General features: G+C 48.6%; 2 protein-coding genes across 2 annotated transcripts; both read right to left on the reverse strand.

Moving 5' to 3' along the window:
• Window positions 1–1,616: 1,616 nt before the first annotated feature.
• Window positions 1,617–7,745, reverse strand: SSTR3 (somatostatin receptor 3). The gene is made up of 2 exons (XM_015862528.3): window positions 7,043–7,745; window positions 1,617–3,998 (listed from the first exon to the last, which is right to left on the reverse strand). Exon 2 carries the CDS (start codon window positions 3,942–3,944, stop codon window positions 2,736–2,738), a length of 1,209 nt encoding a protein of 402 aa, XP_015718014.2. The 5' UTR covers window positions 3,945–3,998; window positions 7,043–7,745; the 3' UTR covers window positions 1,617–2,735.
• A 2,624-nt stretch (window positions 7,746–10,369) lies between these two features.
• RAC2 (Rac family small GTPase 2) lies at window positions 10,370–18,385 on the reverse strand. Its single transcript, XM_015862536.3, has 7 exons — window positions 18,212–18,385; window positions 15,627–15,698; window positions 14,919–15,036; window positions 13,511–13,573; window positions 12,703–12,862; window positions 11,399–11,533; window positions 10,370–10,619 (listed from the first exon to the last, which is right to left on the reverse strand). Exons 1-6 carry the CDS (start codon window positions 18,244–18,246, stop codon window positions 11,403–11,405), a joined length of 579 nt encoding a protein of 192 aa, XP_015718022.2. The 5' UTR covers window positions 18,247–18,385; the 3' UTR covers window positions 10,370–10,619; window positions 11,399–11,402.
• Between the last annotated feature and the right edge of the window lie 49 nt (window positions 18,386–18,434).

An 18,434-nucleotide genomic window follows, 5' to 3' on the forward strand; every position in this document is an offset into this window, starting at 1 on the left:
AAGCAGTGGAAGCCACTCCAGAGAAGGATACCCTTAGTGTACCTCCCCTCAGTCCTCTCTGATGCTTTCAGGTTGATATTAGGAAAACTTCTCAGGAAGAGCTGTGCTGCAGTGGCACAGGCTGCCCAGGGAGATGGTAGAGTCACAGTCCCTGGAGGTGGATGTGACGCTGAGAACATGGTCAGTGGGGATGGTGGGGATGGGCTGGCAGTTGGACCAGGTGATCTTAGAGGGAATCATTAAGATCTCCAACCTTAATGATTCTATGATTGCTGCAAGGTCCCCATTCTCTGTCCCACATCTTTTCCAGTACCTGGCTATCAGCCATCACCATACTCCCTTGTTGATATCATTTTTCCTTTGTCTTACAGGGATTGCTGTGCTCCACACTCACTTTGCTCTATTCATTGCTGCAAGAGGCACATGACAGGCTGCTATTTAAGGAGCTCTGTTGTACACGTCTGGCCACTTGGTAGACATGTCTTTTTGCCTTTCTACTCTTTTTAACCCCTTAGACAAGCAGGGGCTTCAGCAGCTCATCTTCATTCTGCTGGCATTTCTTTACTGCACTCCATTGGGTGCTGTGGGAGCTTTCCAAGCCAAAAAAAAAAAAAAAAAAAAAAAGCAAAAAGCAAAAAGGAGCCTTTTTAGTGCAACAGATTGTGAATCCCACAGCCATGAATAGTTTGGCTGCTTTTCTCACTACAACCTACAGCATGGGGAGATGGTGCATGGATGGAAGAAGGGGGAGATGTGAAAAAGTAGCAGAAGATAGAAACTGGTTACCAATCTTGTTCTTGTCTGCATGAGTTGAGCCTACACTCCTCAGTATATGACTGCTCATGCTCAGGGGAGTGTGCTTTGTAAGAGGAGCTAAGCCAAAGTTTGGGACAAGCTGGGAGTTCAGCTTTGGCTCCTGACGCTGAGCCTCCTGTCCTGCCCTGTCCATCCCTTCACATCACATGCCTTCTTTCAAATGTCCTGTGAGACACTCTATCACTCAACCAGCTCTTGTCATTACCCCTACCTGGAGTCCATCCTCCAACAACTCCTGAGCTAAGGGAACATTATCTCTAAATTGTCTGTGGATGAAAGTGCCCACATACTGCCAAGGGCTCTGGTATGAGAATCTTCTTGGTGGCTGTAGCTTAGCAACAGCATTTATGGAGAAGCTCAAGGTGTGAGGACAGACATTGCCTGTAGGAATGAAGCCAAAGTGGTGGGAGAGACCTTCATCCTGCCCACCCTTGTGCATTGCTGATCTTCCACAGGCCCACTTACAGCTTCCTTCCAGCAACTGATGCACACTCATCCAGCACTCACAGCAACACACACCCTCTCTCACTCTGACACAACTTGTCACATGCACACTCATTGCTATATATACTTGCACGCTGACATTTAAACATCCCACAGTTGTATAAACATTCTTCCTCACCTGCATTTTTATACACTTATGCACACATAAACCTTTATCCATACGTATCTGTACCCACCCCATGTTCACACACAGGACAGCATCAGTGCCAAACCCCTGTGCATTCCCCTCCAACACTGACTCCTCAATCCTTGATCCTGTTCAGCCATTTTCACACATGTACAGTCCATTGATCAAATTTTTACATACAGCCACTTTCATATATTTGCAGGCACATCATTTCCTCTCTATCCGGAGCCAAATACTCCACAATTTCCCACAAGAACAGTCAGCTGCTAGTATTTCCCAGACTCCTCCAACGCACATTAGAGATCTCTCTGGCCCCCTGTTTCCTGCTCCCATTCTCTGCTGATACATACTTTGATCTCCTGTACAAGCCCAACATTCCTTTATACAGAGATCAGAGAGACTGTGTATTCCCAGGAGAGACAAATCTATAGCATCTCCCTTCTCCTAAACACACAGAATTGTTCTGCTCAGTTGGCTTTTAAGTCCAAAGGCATTTTGTTTATTTACAGCCAGGCTGAGGGAAAGAAAAAGTGAAAAGGAATTTCAGTTTATAAGAAACCCTGCCTCCAACCCATGCCTCACTGGCTTATTTTCTACTCTTGTTACACCTTCCATCAGAATGCAGTCACCAGAAAAGCTTGAAGTTTGTAGAGTTTGGGACAGACTGCCACCTAATTCTCATCATCGAGTGGTCTCCAGCCAGGACCAGTGAGGGGGTAAGTTGTCCCAAAGACTATTTGAAGAGCTAGAAAAATGTCAGCCATTCATGCAACAGGCTCCTGGTGGGTCTTAGCTGCAGTGATTTGTCTTTCCTGTTCTTCCTCCAGGGTAAACCGCTTCTCATGTCCACAAGGAAGATAACCAAGGCATTGGGATGCCTGTTCTAGATCTTCAGAGGCACATATCACATATGCCTATTTCAGAACTCCCTTGAAGTGCCAGTCACATGGTAGTTGATGCTCTTCATAGGTGGGTGATCAAAGGTTGGATCATGCTGCATAGGACAGACCTTGCTCTCTCCAAACTGCCTGTTCCCATATGCTGCTCAGTTCTCCCTAGATCCAGCCCTTCCTTTACTTCTTGCCACACAAAGCTTAGGTGTTCCTTCCAAAGCCAAGTACAGTGCTTTGCTTTTTTTCCCACAAACTCATGGAACCTCTTCATCTTTAAGCATAATCTGTAATATTGCCTTGTATTAACCTTGCCCATTGTCTCTGAGATAGGATAGCACAGAGGGTGAAAGGAATCCCATGTCCCAGTGTCTCTTTCCTCTGCACCACCCCTTTCATCATAAATAGCTGACATGCAGTTTGCTGCTCTTCTCACAGCCCACAGGCTCCTCAGGGAGTGGTTTTTGCTCATTGCTTTCTCCTGCCGTGCTGCTTAGAGGGCGCTCCTGTCTGCCACTGCCATTCTGGGTGATCTTGCTGATCTCCTTCTCCTCTCCTCCATCATCAGACTTCTCTGGGGGACATTCAGGCACTTCCTGGCTCTGAACACGGCGGGATGGCCTGAAGATGGCCCTTCTGAAGCCCTGCTTGAAGCGGTAGGAGAGGAAGCCATAGATGATAGGGTTGGCACAGCTATTGGCATATGGCAGCACCACCACAAGGAAATAGACACCAAAGAGGGATGGCTCCTCTGGCAGTGGACAAACAACATTGATTATGTTGAGGACATAGAAGGGGAGCCAGCAGAGGACGAAGACAGCCACAACAGTCACCACCATGCGAGTCACCCTGCGCTCCGAAAGTTTATGTTTAGAGGACAGAGCCCTCACCCTTCTTCCAGAGGAACGGACCTTCACAACAATGAGAAGATAGCAGAGACAAATCACCAGTAGTGGCCCAAAGAAGCCCAAAGTGGCGGTGTAGATGATGAAACCAGCTCTCCAAACCGAGGCAGGTTCTGGCCACTGGATGTGGCATGTGCTCATACCTAAAGGGACATCTGAGAAGATCACCACGGGCAGCACTACTATGGATGACAGCATCCACACAGTGGCACTCACAGCCTTGGCCACTCGTGCCGTTCTCCATTTGGAGGACTTCCCAGGGTGGACCACAGCCAGGTAGCGGTCAACACTCATCACTGTCAGGCAGAAGATGCTGGTGAACTGGTTGATGGCATCCACAGCCATCACCAAGCGGCACATGAACGACCCAAATGGCCAGTAGGACAGAGCATTTTGTGCTGCCAGGAATGGCAGACCCAGCATGAAGAGTTCATCAGCTAGGGCCAGGTTCAAGATGTAGACATTGGTCACTGATTCACTCACAGAGTGTCGCAAGACCACATAAATGACCAGAGAATTCCCAATAAGCCCCACCACACAGACAATGAGGTAGACCACAGGGATGAGGACACCGCTGACAACCACTCCAGGGCTGGTGGTGGTGATGGAGCTGTTGGGGGCGGTGAAGCCTGCCCAGCTACCAGAGACATTCCCCTCCTCTGATACTGTCGGTGTGGGGAGGCTGAAAGCAGAAGTGTCCATAGCAGAGGCAGGAAAGAGGGTGAGGACAGTCTCCCTGCAGGATCAATTAGAAACCTGGAGGTGAGAGAAGAAGAGAGGTATTTACAGCAGCAATATGACAGCTGAACAAGCCACAGATAGAATCTTCACATTAATGGCCTGTGGGTATGAACAGGCGTGGGATATTGAAGTGGGTTAGTGGGCACTGGCAGCCACTGGATCATGCAGAACAATATTGATCACATCCAGTCCTGGAAGGTGCAGAGAGCACAGCAGGATAACCAGGGACATGACTCAGTGTGGGATGAGTGGATCTTCTCTTCTAGGAAAAGACCCTCAGGGAAGAGTAGGTTAGGTACAGGGAAATTTCTTGCTTTTCTGCTAATGGTTACAGCACTAGTGGAGCAATTGCCAGAGACCTGATTCTCATTTACGAGGGGCAGGTGCCTTATGAACAAAAGAGGGGGAGATACCCAGGGATAAAGTGCCTAGGGAGTCTTTGGATCCCCCAGTCACTGAGTATTCTCTTGCTGAAGCTCGTTTTGGACTTGTGAAGTCACCATGGGGTTGTTAGCCTCTCCAGCAGAAATTAAAGCATCTCCACTCTTATTTCAAGCCCTGAAGCTGAGCTCAGCACCTGAGCTGAAGAGTTGCTGTTTTGTGTTGTGCTAATTTGAAAGTAAAGTAAGAGCTTCATTATTTTGGGTACTTCGGGAGGGATAAGCACAGATCTCTTCCTTGTCTCTTTGGCTTGTTTTCTCTCTCTCTTTTTGCACCCTGAAAAACACTGTTAATTGAGGAGGCTCTGCCTGCCCCAGCTGTTCACAACACCAAAGTAGTGTCCCAGGCTTCCTAATCTGAGTTGCCCAATTGACCATGTCATGTCAACACATGAGGGTTTGGCATGGAAACCGCACTCTCAGCTCACTCAGAGCTTTGAACAAACACTCTACCAGCTCTCTGCTGACACTGGGCACAGAGCTGCAGGGAGAGGAGAGACAGAGAAGTGGAGAAATGCCTTTTGTCCTTAGTCAGGGTTCTAGAAATACAACAGAGTCCAATCTAGAGACATCTTGGCACAATTTATGCAGGGCAGATGTGCGATGTTTTTGGGGTCACTCCAGCTCTAGCAAAATTTTCTGCAGATGTGAACTGGCAGGGTCACCCTCCTTATGAATCAGCTCCTTGGAAATTATGATGGCTTGGTGGGAGAGCCAGGGACCTGAGGTTACCCTTTACCCTGATCTCTCAAGGTTCTGGAACACTTTTACTCTTTAAATGAAATCTGGAGATCTCAAAGGAAAGAACTTCAAATATTAACTAATTTCAGGAGGCCAGAAGCACTCCAGAAATGTCTACAGAGGATCCCAATATTGTTCACATATGTGTTGATAGTACAACTTCTTGTCTTTTTTGTTGATGTTATTCCAGCTTTTGGAAACCTCAGGTCAGAGCTGAATTTTGGATGGATTTCAAGGGTATCAGATAGGCAAAACCCAACACACTTCACAAGTGTGCCAAATATTATGTTGAAAGAATCTCATCTGACAGGCAACAAGAAGAGGCAACTGGACAATTATTTCTTAAGCCCAATCATAGAATCATAGAATGGGTTGAAAAGGACCTGAAAGATACCCAGTTTCAACCCCCCTGCCATGGGCAGGGTCGCCAACAAGTAGAGCAGGCTTCCCCAACAATCTCACCAGGCATCCACAACCTCTTAATTATGCAATTGGATATTGCATAAATGTTTCCTGTTATACTTAAATGAGATTTGAAGGTCTGGAATTCTTTGCATTTCTTTATGTGAAGGTGCCTTGGGCTGCGACACTGTCCTGATGGAATCCCACCTCTTGAAGTTCTGCAGTACTGAGCTGTTCCATGCCTGATGAGTAGCTAGAATGAATAGACAGAGTAGGAAGCGAATTGACACTCTTGTTTCCAAGCTCTAAGATCTTTTTCCACTGCTGTTCCAGTGGCACATGTGCCCATTAGCCCTTGTTGGAGGAAAGAGAAGGACAGTGTCTACTCTGAGTGAAAAGATCCCTGTGAACACTGACAGAGAACAGAACAATGTGTACATAAAAAGATGATCCTCTAAAATGTAGGGACATTGTTAGAAATCCCTGTAGGATGTTCCTTCTGCATGCACAGGAATTTCCAAAAAGGCATTTGGAGATAAAGCCCCACAGATGATAAGTACAGATGAGGACACCTGTGATGGTATGAAAAGCATAGAGGGAAATGTCTGCGGTCCAGACTTCAAAGCTGGTTGTTCAGGTTGTTGTTTAGCAATACATTAAATCCAGCCTCAGAGGTCCAAAAACACTATAAAAATGCTAAAGCATGCAATATGAAACACTGATTCACTATAAAAAGCAGAAGATTAATTCCCTTGTTCATACAACCGTGGTGGGCAAACTTTGTCTTTAAGCAGGCGTGGTCAATCTGTGTCCCCTTAACTTTGTCAGGCACCATCTACCAGCTCAAATTCCACATCTGGCTAGTTTGACAGAACAACCATAGGACATCAGTACCTCATTTGGGCTGGATTCACACTGTCTTGGAAGCACCTGCATAGGTAGAAACTGGTCAGGAAACCTGGCTTCAGACTGAAGTGTGCTGGCATCTACTTGGGGTCTGTCCCTAATGATGTGGACAGAATCAATTGCAGGAGATTTGGGGTCTCCCAACAGGTGCTGTCAGAATACATCTGGTCCATACAGCTGGAGAGCAGCTGTGGGCAGAGAGGTAGGAGGAGGCTGGAAGTTGGTGCAACCAATTTAAATCTATGTGTGTATATATATATTTGTACATTTCTGCATTGACTGGGAGGAGGAGGATGCTAAAGCCTGTCTACAAAGCAGGGCTAAAAGCCAGCAGAGACCACCGAGCCCAGTAACTTCCTACCTTCTTGCCACCCTCCCCAACTTGTTTGCCATGGTCCTGTTCCTGCTCAGGACAGCACCTGCCTCTCTATGGGGTGAGCAAGGTGGCACGGAGCTGGAAGAGCTGGGGGCCAGAATGTTTCCTCTGTGGGATGGCATAGTTAACTTCTGCATGGACTCATGCCCGCGGGAGACAGCTGGGAAGAGCAGACAGAGCTGCCTGGTACTTACGTGTCGTTGGAATGCACATTTTCCTCTGCTTCACCGTGAGAATCCGTGTCATAGTTTTCCCCTTCCCCTTTTTAAAGGAAAGAAGTCCCAGAAGGGAGGGAGTCTAAAATATCCTATCAGCAGAGCCACAAGTCCTTCTTCCTTGGACCTGCCCATCGCTCCATCCCTGACTGCTGCGGGACGTCTCCTTCTCACCCCCAGGGCCCACTCGTGTCCGTGGCCATCTGGGGGTGTCAGGGCCCTCAGCCCCACGCTGGTGGCTCAGAGGACCCCGACAAGTCCCCTGGTCCACCGTCCATCTGCAGAGAGGGGGGCTTGGCGACTGGGGGCGGCAGATGGAGAGGGGTGACAGCTGGTGGGGGACGGATCCTGACAACCAATGGGCACCCGGCACAGGAGCGGCAGCAGAGAATGAGAATGAGAGGCTGAGCGATGGGAGAAGAGATGAAAGGGAGAAGAGGGAGAAAGGAGGAGAATGGAGAGAGAAGAGGGGAGAGATACAGAAGGGGAGTGAAGAGAGAGGAGGAGAGCGCAGGGGAGGGGGTGGAAGACAGCGGGTGCCGTGACGGAGGAGCAGGGTGGAAGGAGGGGGTGGAGGGGAGATGAGAGGGATGCAGAGAGCATCTGTGTGGTGAGAGATGGTGTAGCTGCCTGGTGTAGCTGCCTGGCTCTCGAGGGGGGTGGCTCAGCTCTGCCAGGTTCTGATCAATGAGATGGGGGTGGCAGTGCAAAGCACTCTGCTTTCCACCCCCTCTCCTCCCCCCCCAACTCTCCCCCCGGAGGAAAAACCTGCTGGCAGCATCTTGCAGGCAGGACCAGTGCTGCTCACTGCTGCAGGGACACAGCAAACCTTTCTGGTTGGTGAGATGCTCAGGCATAGGGATGCTGTTGAGCATGCAGATGCTTATTGCTTCTGCTCTACCCCATGAACAGGGAGGTAAATGGGCAAAGAGGGGACTGTTTGTTTTAGCTCTCTCTCCCTCCCTTGGCTCCTTGCAGAATCCCATGTATTTTACACCTTAAATGGGGAAAAAAATAACATGACAGCCTCAAATTCTCCCACTAGTTTGCATCTGTGCTGCAAGAGGCAGATCCAGAATAAAAGAAGCAGAGTAAAAAAATAAGTTCTTTTGTAACATTACTTCTCCAGGAAAGAAATTAGGATTTCCCCATCTCATTCCCTGCTCTGAGTGCTTCCCTATACTTCTCACCACTTCTCTACACTGCATCCTGCAGTTGTGACTCCTTGTACTGTGTAGTCGTCCAGCTCTTGACATTTGGCACAGGAGTTATGGGCATTTGGGCTGGTTCAAGCCTCAGCACAAACAGAGAGCATCTCTATGAGCATAACTTAGCTGTGGCCTAAAAACTGGGCTTCTGAAACTGAGCAATTTTATGTCCAGCCAGTGCTCCTCAAAGGTGAACAGGTGAAGGCAAGTTACAAAGCTGTCAGGATAACTAAGTCTTGGTAATACTGTTGTGCAGAGACACAGAGGACGTGAGACCTCACTGGGGAAGGAATGGCATGGGCAGCACCCAGTGGCTGTCTTTGTCATGGCAGGGCAGGTGGCTGCAGCACAGCACAGGCAGCTTATGAAATCGTGTCTTTTCATTAGGGCTCGTCAGCATGGAATCACAGAATCACTAAGGCTGTAAGAGACCTCTAAGATCACCCAGTCCAACCATCAGCCCATCCCCACCATGTCCATTGACCACGTCCCTCAGTGCCACATCCACACAGCTCTGGAACACCTCCAGGGATGGTGACTGCACCACCTTCCTGGGCAGCCTGTGCCACTGCAGCACCACTCTTACTGAGAAGAATATCCTAATATACAATCTGAACCTCCCCTGGCACAATGTTAGGCCATTCTCTCTCATCCTATCGCAGTTATGTGGGAGTAGAGGCCAATCTCCACCTGATTACAAGCCTGGAGCCTTGTCCCATTTTCAGCAGCTCCAACGGGGGCTTTGTATGCTGCTTGGGCTGTGTCGAAAGGAGAGCTCACCTTGTACCTCTCCAGTGGCAGGCAGATATGCCAGTTTTATTTCATGCATATAGCAAGCCTCTCCTCTCTCTGCATCGCTGCATGCAGTAGGGGACAGAGCATTCAATGCACTGTGATGGTAAAAGCTTGGAAACCAGAGAGTGAGTGGGAATTCAGTGGTTTGAGTAATGTTTACAGTGCTTAAGGGAGGCTGGGTCCCAGTCTCAAAGGCTTTCTGTCCTTTGCCTTCCCACAGGTACATGCCCAGATGCTTTTTTCTGCTTCCGTGGATTAGTGTTGACACAATTTATGTTACCTTAAATCAGGCTTGGGCAATTCATTTGACAGCTCATGTACAATCTGCAGAACTTGCTGCTACAGGATGTCCTCCAGGGCTGCTTTGCAGACACCAGTGGCTAGAGTTCTATAGAACCACAGAATCACAGAATATCCCAAGTTGGAAGGGACCCATAAAGATCACTGAGTCTAGCTCATAGCTCCGCACAGAACCATCCAAAAATATCAGACCATATAACTGAAAGCATTGTCTGGACCTTATCATTGCATTGAGTTGCTGTACCCAGACACAGCCATGCATTGAACTCACAGAAGTTTCCCTGGCAGCAGGGTACCCCAGGGGCTTTGCCATGATGTGTTGCTGCTGACACAACCCACATCACCCACTTGTGCAGGACATAGCCTTTGGAACTCAGCAGCAGATCTGCATCCAAGAGAGGCAAGCTGGATTGACTCCACAGCTCCCTGTGCCCTCCCAGGACTGCAGGATTTTGCACTGCCAATCATCTCACCCGGAGCCCTCCTCCCACCCATGAGAGGTGGTGGTGGCAGCCACCCCATAGCACTTCTGCTTCCCCGAGTCCCTGCAATGCATCAGCAAGGCAGGTGCTCACAGCTGCCAGATCCATTGTACTGCTGGGACCACTCTCTCCAGCTTAATTTTAGTGACTTGGAGGTGATTTGTCTGGGCTGGTGACTCATTCCTCTGTTGTATTTTTTATCTTTTTCTGCCCTCCCCCTTCCTGTTCTCACTTTGCCTGTGCCTGGCAGTGTGACCGAGTGCAAGTACTGGTATGACCACCTACAACAGCCAACCAGCAGTGTTCTTGCAGACACGTTGCAGTAAAAGGGTGTCCCCAGCACCCTGCAAACTAAGAGCAGTTTGGGGCTGGGTGTCCCCTCCCAAAGCCTGCAGAGGAGGGAAAGCCATGCTAGGGGAGGAGGAAACTTTTACCTGTGAACACACTGGGCAAAAGGCAAAGTGTGACCACCTTACTGTCTCAGCTAACACAACATTCGCACCATGGGCATGGCAAAGATGTATGGACTGGTCTGTTTATTGGGTCTCACTCACTGTGTTGTGTGATCTGAGGGGTGTTGAGGATGGAGCAGCCGGGGCATGAGGGACTTGTGCAAATGGACAAACCAGTGCCAAAGACCCACAACAGTCTTTAAAGCCAGCAGAAGTAGAAAGCACAGTGACCGCCAGAAGGTACTGAGCTCCGGGATGGTGGAGGCATCGCTCTCCTGCATGTGAGGCAGAGCCTGGCATCAGGATGGAAGGACAGGACCTGCAGCCAAAACAAAAAACAGTCATACTCCTGCTCTCCCTCCCTTTGCCCTAGTAGTGGGGGAAGAGGAAGGGGCCAGGTCCTGCTTAGAAAGATCTCGTTCCTCTTTGTCCTCAGACTCTGGTCAGTTTTGCCTTGCATCCTTGAGTTGAGGGGGAAGGGCAAGAAGGGACAACATGAGGAGCAAAGTTGTCCTGGGAGCCCAGCTGCAGTCTGCCAATGCACAGCAGTACAAAACATCCCCTGAGCTGAGCAGGGATTTATAAGAGGAAGAGCTACTTGGGCAATTTCCCATAAATAAGGAACAGCTTTTTTTCCCTCTCTTTGTAGATAAAGGCTATGGCTTTACATAGCTCACAGCAGGTCATCATTAGGGCAATGCGGATGCTGCTCCTTCTATGGCAGAAGGTGACAATTTCTGTGAGGGCAAAGACAGGAAATTCTGGGCCTCCCTGCACCAAGAGTTGGGTGCAAACCTGCACAAGGGTAAGCAATGGACAAGGGGCCCACAGCCTCCATCCTACTGCATTCTGTCCTGCTCCTGAGCAGGATGGCTGGTTCCACTAGATACAACAGATCCTAACCACCTGTGTTCAGGAGCAGCAATCTTAGAATGGCTTATGTTGGAGTGGACCTTAAAGATCATCTAGTTCCAACCCGCTGCCTTGGGCAGAGACGCCTCCCACCAGCTCATGTGCCCTGGGTCCCATCTAACCTCACCTTGAGCCCCCAGGGATGTGGCCACTGGTGTCCGTCCCAGGGATCCCTTTCACACTTACTGTTCTAGAGGAGACTGCATGCTCGTTTCTTTGTTCGGGTGGGCTGTGGGCAGAGGACCGCTCGGATGGCCTCATCAAACACTGTCTTCAGGCCACGCTGTGTCAATGCTGAGCATTCGAGGTACTTCACAGAGTCTATTGGGAGAAAAGCAGGTACTGTAGTGGGAAGAGAGGAAATGGGGGTAGGCAGGTTGGGTATGCAGAAGGTTGCTGTGAATGGTGCTGACTCAGAACCATGCAAGAGGAGGAGGAATAGCACAGATTGCTGTCAAGCTGAGGGAGAGGCGTGTGTCTGTGTCAGCGGTACAACTCTGGCTCCAATCACCTCATAGCCACAGCACCCTCCTCCCCCAATGCCTGTTTTGCAGACATGTCCTGATGTGTATACCTAAACATCACCTGAATCTCCTCTTGAGATGAGGTCTCAGCTTCCTCATGCTTCGAATGTCATTCGGACTGGTCACAAGAACCTTTGGTGGCATCTTACATCACACAGCACCTCACTTTTGGAGCTCTGCATTCCCAGTTCTCAGAAATCTTGTGCTGCAGAGCAAGGCACTTGGCTCTTGCCCAGACTGAATAAACACAACTCATGTGACCAAATCCATAAAGCACAGTCAGGGCATACTTCTCTGACTCAGGCAATCCTGACCTCAGGGCAAAGTCATTTCGGCTGTACAAGACCAGGACTTGCCTATACCCCACTCCCATAGTCAGATGAAATGTGATGCTGGCTACACTATCCTGGCTTTTCACATTCTCTTCTGAACAGTCAGTTGAAAATTCATCCTTCAAATTGTTTTCCTCATCCTCTCTTTCACAGCTGAGACAAGGGGTAACCTGTCACAAACACTTGTGCAATGTCCCAAAACGCAGGAGGAGGCTGATGCCCAGAGAAGGGGGTGAGACACAGATATCTAAGGAAATTGTTGTTGCATCTCTTCCTGAGAGATGTTAGAAAACTCAGACTTCTGCCTATTTCCGGAAGGCCTCTGCCCACACAGCAGCTGTGGCTTTCACAGGAAAATACTGGCCCAGATAGAAGTAGCAGAGTAAAAGGGGAGCAGACTATGTGAGTGCTTATTTATGTGTGTGTTTATGATGGCATCTAGAGAGAGGCAGAAGACAGAGGCTTGAGTTGTTTATGTTCCCTCAAGGAGCACAACTCCTTCCTGAGCCTCCTGAAGTGGGTTTTGCCCCATGACCCCTGTTCTTCAGATATACTTCTAAGGAAGCCTCATAAGGTTGAGTGGAAGCCCTTATCTTCTGCCTCTCTTTTTTCAGTGATGCCTGAAAGTACCTACCGATTTCCTTGGCCAAGGCAAGACCCTGAGGATATGTAATAGGAGAAAGCTTCTTCTCCTTCAGCTTCTCAATGGTGTCTTTGTCATCACGAAGATCCAGCTTTGTGCCCACAAGGATGATGGGAGTGCTGGGGCAATGGTGCCGCACCTCGGGGAACCACTAAGGAGGGAGCAAAATTGCAGAGACAAGAGAGAACATGCATGGGTGAAATAAAGGGGCACCCTTAAAAAATGTTAACAGGACACTTTGTTCTTCCATGATGCCCTTCTGTTGAGTGTTGGGCACTACAGCCTGGCCCAGACTAGCCCCTTTTCCTGGGTCTACAAACATGGAACTCAAAGCACAGGTTGAATTCCTCAGGAACTCAGACAACAGTGCAGGGGAATAGTGAGAAATGAAAGGAGAGACAGTGCTAAATACAATCTACTAAGGAAAGCATAAGCTATTCTCCGTCCCTCACAGCTTTCTGAAACCCAGGGAGGAACCTGGGAGTTGTAGGAAGGAATATCCTACAATATCCTATGGACAGTACTGGATGAAAGGTGCCATCAGATCATAAGCCTGTGGTCTCACACAGAGTAGCCCATCAAGGAGAATAATAACTCTTCAGTGGGGTTGTCCACCTTCTTTGAGGTGACCCAGAAAAGCAGGCTGACATCCAATTTCTTCTAACATATGCAGAAAACAATATTACCCCTCTAGCTCTGGACATCCCCTTAGTAGTCTCCATCCACAGTCAACTCTTTGCAAGACCAACACCAAACTCACTCTCCTCACCCACTATTGGACAAAGATGCTCTGTCTCACCTTAGCACGGACGTTTTCATAAGATGCTGGGCTGACAAGGGAGAAGCAGATCAGGAAGACATCCTGTAGGCATGCAACCATGGTACATAGTTAGAATGAATATACAGGAGGCAGGGAGGGGTGAGCAGAACTGGGTGGGCACCAAAACGGGTCATGCTGGGGAAAGCTGTCTCTCACCATCTGACACTGTTCAGACTGCTGTTGATTGCCTCTAGGGGAGGGAAGAATATTTAGTCTCCTGACTCATGGTAACCATAGCCACCACTATCAGAAGAGACAAGCGTTTAGCTATGAGGATAGGGTTTTTGTGGTAAGCATATTCATTTGTATGGGAAACAGTCTGATAGTGTCCAGTTCATTTCTCAAAGAATACCATATAGTTGTCATTGCCTGCTGTTGAGACAAAATGACATTCAACCCCAAAAGTGTACATGTAGGAGGCAAAAGAGGCAGAGTATGGATAAGCACTTCTGGGCATGACAGAATTTAGGCTTCAATTGAAAATAAAAAAAAGCCAAAGCAGCTTATCAGAGTTATATTTATTTCATCCAAATTCAGCTATCTCAATCAGGAGTGCCAGGCCCATTCTGCCCTCTGCCACTGTACTACAGCCACCAGAGACAAGCACCTCAGAAGAGTGTTACCCACCTAGACTAGGCACATGACCTATACTAGCTACCTGTATGCTGTTGAGAAATAGGTGTGCTTGCACTGTCTGCAGAAGGAGTTCAGGCAGGCAGCATACATAAAGTATCTAACTCTTATGCAGCTAAACATAGTGGGAACAAACAGTGCCTCAATTCTGGCCCTTTTGGTTGCAATGGCAACCTTCAAACCAATGCTTGAGGCAGCAGATTCTTTCGGTGCTTTCCAAGAGACTTCTAGGAAAAATACCCTCTAGGGAAGGTGGGGAGGATCACTCATTTGTTCTGCTAGAATACTGGACTTAGCTGAGGCATCAGCAGATCAAATACATGTTTATAAATCTTGACTCTTTTAAAGGTCAGAAGCCAGAATAGGAGTTTACAGGAATGTGGAAAGCTCCTGCCCCTGCTCCTAAATTCCTTCATCCACTTTAACTTCTTAAGAAGGGCTTCTGTTTCTCATGGTTGTATAAAGCAGCTATCCCACATTAAAACCAGCATCAGCTGGACTCATAAGTGTCTTTGAGGATCCCAGTTTCCTTGCTTCTCAGTAATGAAGTGTAGATGAGGGCTTCAAAACACCCTTTGATATCTTTAACCTTTAGGATTTCCAGGTATTGTATATCAACATAGGGATTCTCAGAAGAGGGCAAAGAAAGAAGGGAACAATCCTATCATTGCTGTCTGGCAAAAGTTGATTTTGCAGCAGGGAAAGGAAATACATCTGAAGGAGAACCAGAGTAGGAGTGTGGAGTATGACCCACCGTCTGTGGGTAAGAGAGTGGCCTCAGCCTGTCGTAATCCTCTTGTCCAGCAGTATCCCAAAGCCCCAGATTTACAGGCTTGCTGTCAACCATCACATTGGCAGAATAGTTATCAAACCTGAAATGCAGAGACATATACTGAGGCTCAAAAAGTAGAAGAGGGATGGGGCACAATTTTTTACTCTACACATCTCAGGACAAGAGGCAGATTCTTTTCTGTTGTTTCTGGTGTATTTTTTCATGTTTCATAAGGGAAACCAGTGACAGGAAGGAAGCAATGAAAAGACTTTTTGAACTTGCTCATGACACACGCTGCCATTGTGAGATAAGCCTTACTGCAAGGAGCACAAAATGGCCTCCTTTCATCATCTCCAACCACAAGTCTCAGGCATGAGGAGAAATGTTGTGCAGTCCACAAACACATGGCCATTTCACAGCCACTCCCAAGGAGGTGAGTAGATGGAGTAGACTCCATCTGCTACTTGTAAACTTGGCAGGCATGTAGACCCTTGGGTTAATTAATGTTTTCCAAGTGTTCCATTTATACTTTGGTTTTCTAAGTGCTTTTGGTGAAAGGTGAATGACAACCTGAAGTCATGTTGGTTTGGCTTCTCTTCCTCTACTGGTATGGGGGTTCACGACAGCATTCCTTTATAACCTGCTTTCCGTGCCTCCCACCCACCCCCAGACTGCAGATGTGTCACTCACACAGTGGGGATGTATTCTCCTGGGAAGGCATTGGTGGTGTAGCTGATAAGGAGACAGGTTTTCCCCACAGCTCTGGAAGAAAAATAAAAAACATAGCTGGGAACAATGGTAGTACAGGTAGTCTTACAGGGGTGAGATGGAGAAACCCTCCCATGACTCAAAGCTACAAGTTTGTTAGGAGAACTATGGAAGGATTATCACATTCACAAGACTAGATATCACATAGCCATAGATTTGACTGCCGGATGGAAGGAAGATATGCTGTCACCCAGAGCAGTCGGTTGTCTTTGAGCACAAAAGCTTGTTTTTATGGTCTGGTATGAAGACTGTTCAGTTAGACTACATCCAGGTGGGGAAAAGAGCCCCTTTTCCAATGTGTGCACAGTGCTGCACGCTCATAGCCAGGATAGCCTCACAGCGTCCTGGTGCAGAAATGTCAGAACTAAGCTTCCCAGCTGTCCGCAGCCTTGACAGTTTGCACCATCTATGAGCCACTGCAAGCTGCACTATCAACCTTACCAAGAGCTGCAAGCCACCAGCAAGGTGCCTCTCCTTGTGGCTGACTGAAGCTGCTCACACTTTTTTTGCGCATATAGCTGGTGCTTCCTCCTTCCTCAGCCTCTCCCACCCACACACCGCATCAGGGTGGAGAGAAATAAGCCAGGGTAGCAGCACAAGACAGAATGGGCAAGAGCACTGGTGGAGACACTCCATCTGGCCATGAACCAGCCTCCAAGCCTTTCATCCATACCTGCAAAGTCTACTTTTGCAGAGCTGTGGCTCTGTGTGTTGGTGTGCCCTTGTCATGCACAGTTGGCATCTTTGCTCTGGTGGTGAGGCACTTGCCTCAGTCATCACACTGTGAAGCAGCTGAAGATGAAACAGTTCTTCAGCATGCTCTGATGCTTTTTTTTCTCTCTGCCACCTCCCATTCTTATATCCTCCTCACTGAGTTCCCTCTCTTTCCCCAGCTTCCCTCTTAGCTCTTGTTGTAGATGACCATGGAGGCTCACTCTATGCAGAACGGCTCAGAAGACCTGTGGTGCCAAGGGGGTGAGTTAGGCATGGAAAGGAGGGAAGGTTCTGAATTAGTGTGATTGAACTGAGAGGAGCACAAAGGGTCACCAAAGGGGTGAAGGTTATGGCAAAGCAGGTTCCTGTGATTGAACTCAGGGAGAGCTAAGAGGCAGGTGATATGTGATGGGGCTGGCTATGAGGCCAGAACAACTATGGGGGAACATGAGGGGTCAGTTAAGTGATGGCAGAAGGTCCTGTGGTCAGTAGGTTTGAGTTGGTGGAAAATGACAAGGCTGGTTTGGCTGAGAGGGAGATGAAGGGGGTGAAATAAAACCACAGAGCTCAGGGTGGTGACAACTAGTTGGAGGGTGGGGGAAGTGTACAGAGAAGCAGAATTATGGGGCAGACAAAAGATTTAGGAGGATTTCAGTCAGAAGGACGTGTAGTGGAGTCAGTGGTGTTATAAGGGGAATGCTGCCTTGAGGGGTGGTTACAAGAGTCAGCATAATATATGGAGGGCAACCCACAGGTTAACAGGACAACATATCAATGCCCAGTACTGTTGCTCTTCCAGCTCTAGCCTGCACCCTTTGGTGCACTTTTCCAAGATGTAACAATGTTTACACAGCACTGTCTCATTCCCTGTCTCTTCCTCCAACCCTGTTGCCCCAGCCTCTGAAAATATGTCTGACATCTATTGCTGTTTGCAAACTTCTTCCTCCATGGGGTAGATCTGAAGGAGGAAGTGACTGTGGGGAGCAGGGCTGCTGCAAATGTCTCTTCGTCTGTTGCCTGATAGCTGTCCCAGATAACATTCTGGCCAGCTCCCAGCTAGGAAATGAATTAACCACCTCCATGCCTGATGACCTGCTCCCTGCTGGACTCTGCTCCCTTCATCCACTCATCCCACCCATCCACAGACCTTGTACCCCAGGTCCCCAGCACCACTGCCTTGCTTTTTGTCAGCTTAGATCGATTTCCAAAGGTCATGGGACATGGACAGTGCATGCCTCCAAGGGGTATAAACCTACACCCATCTCATTGCAATCCCTTTTTCCTTGCGCCCACAGAAGCCCATCACCAAATACTCTCCCCACAAACTGAAGAAGGGACAACACATTAAGAAAGGCTGAATGTGCAGATACTGGAGGATATCTCATCAGCACTATGGCTCTGCATCTTCCTTTGGCCAGCCCCAGTGAGCAGATGGCCTTCAAGGAGCCATTCCCCTGCAGCAGGGCGCTTGCACCTCTCAGGTTTTCAATCTGACTCCTACCCATAGGTTGAATCTGGCAGTGATGCCACTGCCTTCTGTGTGTGAGCCAGATCTGCCAGGCCTGTGAGTGACAGTTCCACTTTTGCAAATGCCCTTCAAAGCACCCTCTTCTCCCTCCCCAGGCTCTTCAGAGCCAAGTTCTTTGCCATGGTGAAGAAAGAGGAGCAAGAAATGCAATGCAGAGCTGTAAGAGATAGGAAATGAAGCTGGGGAGGTCTCAGCAAGCAGCAACCTTCTTCCTCACCCCTCATCACCACTCCTCCCTCCCACAGAAAAAGAAGGGGATACATACCCATCTCCCACCACGACACACTTGATGGCTTGCATGTCCTTAGACCTGTGGTGGAGGACAGTGCCTGGGGCAAAGGAAAGTCAGGTCAAGGCAAATAGCCAGTAGACACGGGCAAATTTGGGTATCAGACCTTGAGCCGGAGCAAGGGGTCAGGTTGCAGGGAGGGAGGAAGTGGAAGAGGGAACTTCACTCAATCGCCCTCTGGTTCCTCCTCCCCTCCCAC

Source organism: Coturnix japonica, chromosome 1 (assembly GCF_054131305.1).
Source record: "Coturnix japonica strain WE chromosome 1, WE-NBRP24, whole genome shotgun sequence".
NCBI classification, from domain to species: domain Eukaryota; kingdom Metazoa; phylum Chordata; class Aves; order Galliformes; family Phasianidae; genus Coturnix; species Coturnix japonica.